The sequence below is a fragment of the Asterias amurensis genome, chromosome 1, assembly GCF_032118995.1.
Source record: "Asterias amurensis chromosome 1, ASM3211899v1".
NCBI lineage: Eukaryota > Metazoa > Echinodermata > Asteroidea > Forcipulatida > Asteriidae > Asterias > Asterias amurensis.
The window spans coordinates 14825390-14835028 of NC_092648.1; the positions used below are offsets into that span (position 1 = coordinate 14825390).

Genomic DNA, 9639 nt, shown 5'->3' on the forward strand with positions numbered 1-9639 from the left:
CCGGTTATGTTTTAACTATTTAGATTATTCTGATAAGCATAATTTTGTTGTGGTTTTGTTTATGGTTAAGCAGATCTATAATTTTCGTCATTTCGTCAAAGCCCCAGTGCATATAGCCGAGTCCGAATATTGTCAGACACTCAGACACTGTCGAATAAGTACCGGGTACCCGTGATATTCTTGCAGGATCAAGGATTGGTCCGAACAGAGTAAATAATAGTCACGTAGAAACAAACACACAATAAGACGTTAACTTTTTATTACATTATTTTTTGTTCCAATAACTTTATTTGTATCAACAAAATAGCCACATTCTAATCTGAGATTGGGTTGAGCCAGTATACATAATTTATAGTAAAACTTAGTTTTAGCAAAAATATTAAGAGCGATCAACCAAATTTCAGATAAATAAATTATACTGTTTAAAGAAAAGGCTTTCAAGTGTGAAACTAAACTTACTCGCCATTCGCGTTAACATAACAGCCCCCCCCCCCATCATATCACAGCAACTCTGTGAACATTGGAAATTCACAATACGACAAACGCTGGTTTTTTTTTTAATTATAAATATCACTGTTGGTTGTTTTCAAACTCCATAGGATGAATTCGACCTGAGGAAAATGATGTAGTGCTGCAAATATAGTTTAAATGTTGTCTTTCTCTTTCGTACGTTTCAACATGTTGCTGTTTTTTTTATCACGTAAACATTATGTCCATATCATATCACCCATCAGTGTTTTAATCAAGAGAGGGCGCTTTGCATGTCAAGGTGGCAGAATCATAAAACCAGCAGATACTCCCGTTTCCAGCTACTTGTAAACGATTAAGAATGTTGCCCAACTGACGCTAATGGTCGCACATTCGGGCGTAATTTTCAAAATAGGGTTCCTGAAAAACTACTCGTCACATGTTTTATCTGTGTTTCAAAATTACTTGTTGTGTACAAACTATTGTACTGTAATCATCACAAACTATTATGGAATTTTATTTTTAGAATATTTTGTACATAGAAGTCAACGATTTAACTTCATAGAAAAGTATAGTTTCCATTCAAGTTGTTTTCTTGTTTTGGATACACCCGAGACTTGTACAGTCTGCTATGTATTCGGCGTTCCAGTTCGTTAATAGTTGTGTCAAATCGTTCCCAAAGGCGACTGATACAAATACAATTGACGCTTTGGACCCGGCCCGGAGGCACAGATATTGATAGCTTATGAATACTAATGATTAATCGTGTGACGTCATGGCGAAAGAAACTTCACCGTAAAAGGCCAACAGGTGTCAACAAATATAACTCAGAATGACCTCTCTGTGGGATGACCCACACAAATAATAACAAGTTTGTACACAGTCTGTCATATGGGGGACCAAATCTCCGTGGGTGGGGGGGGGGGGGGGGCGTGTCTCCTGCCACTCCGGTATGGCATGAAATTCTCAGAGATTCTGTGGTGCCCCAACCCTAACACATGAAATTGCGTCCGATATAGCGCCCTCTTGAATCAACTAGTTCAAATAACCCTTTAGGGGAAACACGCCCTATGGGGGGGGGGGGGGGGAGATATCCAACATGACACCAGAAATTATTCATCATCGTAATCAGTCAACCACCCTCTCGTACCAATCACCCCCATTCCAATTATCTTCTATCGGCCCTTACCTTCCTTAAACAATGGTCACTCCCCACCCCCAGAAAAAAAAAAAACCAAAAAAAAAAAACAATCAAACATTCTTATCCATTTCAAAATGTTACACACCAAATAAAATGGCCATCTATAGTTATCAGTAAATTTATAGGCGATTAATATATACAAAGAGGCCAACTCCTAACTAGCTGCTTGTTTTCCCTGTGCTTCGATCAGTCTGTTGACAAGGAGTACGATCTGGCGCAGTCGGGAGTGGACACTGTCTCCTTCAGTCCGTGATGTGTGCTGTATGGCACCCAGGGCTTCATCTACCGGTCTTCCTGCTGGCTGGGAGAAGAACAAAAAGTTAGATTTTAAACAAAATAGTACTTCAAAAACATTGCAACAAACTTGATTCAACAGTTACTTGAATGAGCGAACAAATTCTATCCGAACTTGTTTATGTGTCTGTAATATAATTGTGATGTTTGAAACACTTTTGAATTTGTTCGTAATTTTCGATCAAAACAATTGGCCCCAACTTCAAGATTTTGATAAACTAGAAACACTTCTGCCGTTGATGGCGTGCGTCAACATGGCAATACTTTGACGTCATGGGTGGGATGTTGCTTTTGGATGTTGCTGCAATGCGCCGAATTTATGTGCTAGTTTTACAAGCGAAAAACGCAGTTCCCAGCAACACATGCAACTCCCCGCGGAACCATTGACATACGCTTGCGGTAAGCGTACATAACTCCCCGCTTCTGTAAGCGCAAATTCTTTGCTTACGGTAAGCAGAGCCATGAAATTCGGCCTAGGTAGACAGCAACCGAAACAAAATTAACCAATATTTAGAACAACAAACACTCTGACATAAGCAAAGAGTACAGACACGTGCATTCAAGCAATTCGACGAAGAGGCGGTTTTCTCATTATTTTGTACTAAATGGAACTGCATTGAAATAAAATGTTTGATGCTTGGGGTACGACTGTTGAATAAGGACTCGATGGCCTTTAAGAAGGTCAACAATGGCCTCAATTCCTTCTCGAGTCATCTCATGTTACCAGAGGTTAGAAGAGACCAGGGGAAAAGGCCTCGTCTTTCAAGTTTGTTTGTCGTCGTCGTGAGTCAGTTCCAGGAAAACAAAAAGAATTGACAAACCCCCAAACAACAAAACAAGCAACTGGTTGATTTCATACTCCTGACTAGTATCAAATGAATTCCATGCGATTTTTATACCTCGAGGCATTTTCCATTGAAATTGGACAATTGCGAATTTTCTAGTTTTGACAGCAAAACAAAGTATCGGCTCAAGATAAGAGGGGTCCTTTTGCCAATTAAAGTGCAAAATCGAAGAAAACAAAAACGGTCCGAAAAAGTATGTTTTTAGTTCGTTTATAATGAAATTCAAATAGACCCTCCGGAGGCTGTTTAACTAACCCAAGTCCGAAACACAGCCTAGAGGCCATTTTGTCGATCGCCTTTACCGATGCGCTTTTCAAATTGTTCTACATACAGGCTAGGCCTGTTAGACCAAGCACTTGTTTCCCATTACATTGACCGTCTCCTTCAGTATGCACGATGTCGTTTCAATTGCTTTTCGGAAAAGTTGTATTAATAAATAACACGGTGCCTTGCGATAAAACACTTTAGAAGTGAGTTGGGATACTTTTGAGTATGTTATTTTGTGTATCATTGACTCAGAAGTGTTTTAAAAGTGTTTTAGTGTTTCTGAGGATGAAATGCAATGCAAATCAAACCCAATGTATCTTGATCCATTAGAAAATATAAATTTTGAGGTTATGATTTTTTTGTCAAGTTGCATTTTGTCAGATACGGTTTTTGTCGAGGTTCTGTAAGTGTTTGAAATTTGATTTTTTGATATGTTTAATAAAACAACTTATTGAAAGAACAAGTCCAGGACGACGAACGAAATTCTGAAACGTATAAAGGGTTTTGAAAAGGGGTTAATGCATGGTTAATTTGGAGGTATAATTTTTGTCAAGTTGCTTTTTGTCAGACACAGTCTTTGACGAGGTTCTAAGTGTTGTGATTTTTTTTTTTTTTTTTTTTTTCCAATCTACGTATTTATGGAAAGGACAAGCTAGGCAAATCGTGCGAACTTTTCTGGAACATTGATCGTATAAATGGTTTCGAAAAGGGGTTAAAATAATAAAAAACAGAAAACACCGCAAATAAAACCGTTACCACATCTATTGTCATGGTGCCCTGCATGTGCTTTTTGAGAAGTTCCAATACAAATTAATAATTTCCTCATTATAGAAGTGCCTTTTACCACAAAAAAAGTGCTGTGCTCCTTCAGGAACGGAATTCAAGGAGCGACCAATAGTAGGCCTGGAGTATGGTTTTTTTGTTGCTAGGAAAGTAAACAGTGGCCAGAAACCACGCAGATATTCTCAATTTAAGTTGCGCGCTTGATAAAGACAAAGCTAATTAAACGAATCTGACTGGAATGTGCTCTGCAAACCTTGTCATCTTTCTCGTCCGTAAACTGGTCTGTCGCTCCGTGTCGTGCTTGGAGGCCGATCCCATTGAAACCAACAGACATCTCCGCCTCTAGTGGAACAGGTGGGATATCGTCATCTTTGGCAAGAACTGACGATAAGACGTTAGGAACGTCTTGGACGGGACTGGCCTCGGGAAGAAAGCTCTGATCAACGGCGTTCGTTTCATGGTTGCTCTCGCCTCCTGCCCTAGCAGGGGTACCCGGTTTCCCCTCCTGGAGACCCACCCCGCCTTGCTCCATCATACCGTTCGCATCGAACAATTCCTGACTCGCATCAAAATCTAACCCATTTGCTGGTAAAAGTTTAACATCCATGTTTGAATTGTGTCCATTCCCAGTCTGTGGTATATCGTCTTGATTCGACGTTGAGCCACCGTACACACTGTGGCTTATTGAAGGATCAATGATATCACTGGTGAACATACCGCCCCCTAGAGGATCATAGTCGCTATTATAATCATACTCGGCCTGGTTATCAGAGGAGGGTGTAAAAAAGCTGCCCCAGTCATTGGCGTCGTAGTGCCCCAACGAACCATCACCGTCCCCAGGAAGGTCCACGTAAGACCCCCAGGCTTGGTCGTCTGCATTTGTGTCCCCCGTGAAAATGTCTCCACCACCGAGAAACCCCTCCTCATTACCGTACTCCTCCTTAGTCTTTGGTACCGTCAGATCGGCACCATTCCCCCATGGGTCGGCAGGGAGTTCCGCTACCACTGGGAAAGCCGCACACCGCTGACGACCGAACAATGACAACAGTATAAGGCAAAAGCCCACCGCCAATGGGGTATGCTGTCCCCTCGAGATCCTCATGGCGATGTTGTGGAATCTTCTCAGTGTATCTGTAGTAAACAAAATATAGAGAACATACAAGTTTTAAAAATGTGTATAATAGCTTCTGACCGGCACCCCGAGCAAAGATGTTGCCAAATCAGGAAGACCACCAAGGCTATAGGTAGTTTCAGTTGGTAGAGCGCTGGCACGTTAATCCTGGGGTCGTTGGTTCAAATTCCACTCTAGTAAATTGTCCTTGTTCAAGCCCTGTTCAGCTTCTCATAAAACATCATGTTCATTCAATTCTCTATAACTTTTGCGCCGTACCCACGCATACAGCTAGTAACTGAAACCTGTCCTTTTTTTTGTAAAACGGTTTGATTTTGGTATATTGTTTAAAGGCAGTGGACACTATTGGTAAATACTCAAAACAATTGTTAGCATAAAAACTCACTTGGTAACGAGCAATAGAGAGCTGTTGTTAGTATAAAACACTGTGAGAAACGCTCCCTCAGCATCGTAGTTTTTTGAGAAAGAAGTAATTGCTCACTAAAATATTTGAATTGAGTCCGGGACCTATGTCTATAACATATATGATTCATAGACCTGTTCCGAAAAGCGAAGTTATACTTTATCTTTAAGACACTCGTCTGCTAAGTCTTTCTGCAAAAAGTACTTTCACTTTTGAAATGGTCAACAGCGTTTTCTTTCGTTTGAATTGACAGTTAATTCCCAATTCTACTCCAACCAAATCTGGTTCGAAGTTCGATATCTACGTAAACCAATGTATTAGTTGGAGTTACACAAAGATCATTAAAATGTCAAACCAGGGTACTGACTTTTTTAAATGTAAGTACTCAAACCTATTGAGATGACTAAGAACAAAATATGTCAGCGAAAATGTAGGCTACATTGAATTCAGATAGAGTTACAAATTATTACCCTATCTAACCTATTATGATGCCTCCTAAATGATGTTGCACAGCTTGGCCTATGTTGATTACTTTGAAAGTCGAGCCATAATGTATCACTGTTGCTCTCCGAAGACATTTGTTGACTTTTGATTCTCCATAATGTTAAACAATAATACATTTTCACCAGGAATAAAGCTTATAATTGTGCAATGATTCTTTTACCCCGTGAACTGAGCACAACCGCGGATTGTGTTCATATCGCCCGAGGTGCCGTGGTAAACGAGTATCACGTTTCAAACCAGGCAACGTTCATCAGAATCGCTTCAGTTTTCTCTCTTTTCTTTCCTTGTTTGTCGGGGGCCGTAAGACTGAATAAAATCTCACTCCTACGTTCGACGTTGAATACAATGAGAGAAAAAGGGTAACGAGATAGACCAATATTTTGTATTATCATGGGTGCATGTCTCAAGTATTGTTCCTTTGCAAAAGTCTGAGGCACCCAGTGTTATAATAGTTACAATTATATCAATTGTGCAAGAATGCCGAAGTGAAACCACAACATTTTCAAAACCGTTTTCGCCCTTTGGGAAGATCAAATTATGGTTTCGGTTTCATCTTTTACTACATATATAATCTCAGAGCGATATTTTATAATATAGTTTATAGGATTAGTGTCTTTTAGCAGATGACTGTTTCCCAAAAGCATTTTGTAGAATCAACATCAACCAATCTCTTATCTGTCATCTGTTGAGCACTCTATATACAAACAGAGGATATTATTCTGTTTTATTACTTTGCACTCAGATAAAGTATCGTCTTAAATGAATAGATCTTTCCCTCAAGTGCCCAGAAAATGGACTGTTGTTTATTCTTGCCATTAAACTGGACATTGAAATGCACTTCAAATTGACAAGACGAACGCCCGACGCTTAATGGCCTCAGACATGTCTGAAATGTCGACTTGCCAATTAGAGTTTAGAGTTTCAGTTCAAAAACACAAATCCTTTAAAAGCAAATAATAAAAAAATAAACCGATTGGCACTGGTACTTACCAGTTCACACGGGAGATAAATAGAAAAGATTAAAATGGAGCTAAGAAATTTATAAGAAAGCCCCCCTTTAGGTTTTACCTCGTATGAAGGACGTCTGTTTTTGTTTTTTTGGTTTTTTTTTCTGTCTTGAAGTATCAGAATTGTTGCTGTCGCGTGCCAAAGAATAATATCAATTAAATTGTCATATCTCCGTCTGAGTGGATTGGCGTAAACCTATACCTCTTATGTGCCTCGCCGTAAGGAATAATGCAAAGCTTATACCTTGGCTGGAAAACAAAATCTAAATGATAAAATCTTGCCGAATGGACGACATTACTTAAAGCATCGTGGGACGACTAATTTTGATAGTTATTAAGTTTCTTGTGGATACAAACAAGTTTGTGTTTTACCCATACACCGATAATGTTTAAGGGTGTGGGTTCGAGTCCCAGTCGCGACACTGTGGCCTTAAGCAAGACACTTAACCACTGCTTCGTCCTTCGGATGGGACGTAAAGCCGTTGGTCTCGTGTGTTGTGCAACGCTCGTAAACGAAGCCAGTGCACTTATCAGAAAGAGAAGGGGTTCACCCAAGCGTTCCTTGTTTGATTGACAGCATTTTGCACGTTGTAGACCTTTACATGGTGCTATTAAAAGGAAGAGGCCTCATAATTCAAAACTTAGTCCCACATACATTGCAGGAAATACTGTTAGAACATTGAGCGTCACTGAGTGTCGGTTATGCGCGTATTATAAGCCACCATAGTTTGGTTATATTTAGTAGAAATGCTTAAGCACACAAACACCTAAGCACAACACGGTTGTGTTAACTTGACTTGTAGGTTATAAGCCAAATTATTCTTTAACATAGTCAACTTGTGACTGGTATCCTGCTCATTTTGCTTAGGAGCAAGTTGTTAAGCAACATTTCTATCAAATTGGGCCCAGTGGTCGATTTCACAAAAACTTAGGACAGCCCTACCTTAGAAATGATCCTAACTGGAGATAACACTGGTTTTATTATTAATTTTTTGAAAGATTATTTACATATTTGTTTTTATACAGAACTTGGGAATGTACTGAGTACGTTGCTCACGCGCACCAGTATAGCGGGTAACCGATAATAACATAATGACTCATTCTGTTCCAAATTCACCAAGAGCAGATTAGGCCTATAGAGGTGCTGGAATCCTTAAAATCTCGGCTGTATTCCCACGGGAATTCGATATAGCCTATTGATAAATTACAACTCGCGTTTTAGGAGAGAGGAAATCGACTGCGAAATTGTTATGTTGTGCAACAGGCTATAAGTACAAAATTAACCGATGGCTCTCTTATCAAAGGGTGTGTGTACATTTGGTAATGACTCTGAACAATAATTTCAATAAACGCTTATTACGTGGTGGATGTATAATAGGCCTAATATTAATGCATTTTGAGAAGCATTTCTCTTTGAAGTACTAGACGGTTATTGGAAAGATATCACTTTTTATCCCCGAAAATGTGAATATAAGAAGCGTTACCCCAGCATCCTCAGATTGTGTTGAGACTATTCTTCCTGCGTTAACTTCGCTGCCGAGTTTCGGTAATAAATCTCAAAAACGCGACCTTTTGCAATGACAATTTCACAGACTTATTTTATTTGATGAAATAACATTTATATCTAGGATCAAAACAATCGAACGGTTCCAAAACAGTGGGGGAAATGGTAATGATGTGCAAAAGGCTAAAGACATTTCAAAATCAACCGCTGCTCTCTTATAAACATTGCTTTGTGTTATCATAGATTTATCAATCAGAAAAATATTTTAATCAGAAAAAAAGTTAACACGCAGGGTAAAACATGAAACCATACTTATAAAAACACAAAGAAACTTACCCAAATACTTCACAATCCACAGAAGGCTATATCTATTGAAGTGAAAGTGGCTGTATATGGAAATTAAGCTTCAAGTTTAGTTTCGAGTTAAGTCCGGATCGTCAGTTTGTCGGCGAGACCACTTTCGGACTAATCACAATTCCACTCAACTCTCGCAATGATAGTTATTTTTATACGTATCTGTCGACACCACGTGGTCCTCTTATGACGTAGTTCTGCTCGTGCGCAATGACTCTCATAGTATAATAGCCATCAGTGATGACCCTTAGTAGATGCCCAGAACTTGGGCACATAAATCGAATTGTATAGATATCTCGTTTTAGGTTTATAGGATTTGAGGCCTTCGATGGTGAGGTATCAATATATTTTTGGTTTGCGGTAACACCATGTGTGTATCTACTTGCCAGGTAGAGTTTGTTCTTTAGAAGAGAACTGTCTTGCTTTATTCTACTGCCGCTTAGTAGATGTTCGGGGGTACGAGAGACTTCTCAGTTCTGAAAAGAACTGTCCTGTTTTTTATAGTTTAATTTTTTTTTTTTTAATAGCTATTATCCGGTCAGATGGTATAAAAAATATGTTGGAGATATTTTTTTTAATAGCAGCTCCTTGAACAGATATAGAGTGGAATCCGATAAGTGTCGATTGATTTTTCGGGTGAGCTGACCGTTGGCAGTTAAAGCATAACATCCTATATAGAGTATTTATCTATACATTTATCTTCTTTGGGGATAGAGCTATCTCTAAGAGATAGGGACACATTGATTACATATCTCTATATTCATGTAATATATCATCATGAGTATAGATAGGCCCTACCTCATTACATCCCTGAGAAATATATAGATATCTCTAACAAGAGATATGTTTGTTGGAGATTTCTCTAAAATAGAGATAT

The 9639-nt window shown here is 39.1% G+C and overlaps 1 protein-coding gene across 1 annotated transcript; it reads right to left on the reverse strand.

Moving 5' to 3' along the window:
* Positions 1-1781: 1781 nt before the first annotated feature.
* On the reverse strand, positions 1782-8872 carry LOC139944469 (uncharacterized). The gene is made up of 3 exons (XM_071941495.1): positions 8745-8872; positions 4112-4989; positions 1782-1970 (listed from the first exon to the last, which is right to left on the reverse strand). Exons 2-3 carry the CDS (start codon positions 4958-4960, stop codon positions 1824-1826), a joined length of 996 nt encoding a protein of 331 aa, XP_071797596.1. The 5' UTR covers positions 4961-4989; positions 8745-8872; the 3' UTR covers positions 1782-1823.
* Between the last annotated feature and the right edge of the window lie 767 nt (positions 8873-9639).

Excerpts from the sequence above, each read along its gene's own strand:
- LOC139944469 (XM_071941495.1), bottom strand. The coding sequence starts at position 4,960 with ATGAGGATCTCGAGGGGACAGCATACCCCATTGGCGGTGGGCTTTTGC. Across the intron at positions 1,971-4,111 it reads CGGACGAGAAAGATGACAAG|CCAGCAGGAAGACCGGTAGA; the intron begins GTTTGCAGAGCA and ends TTCTTCTCCCAG.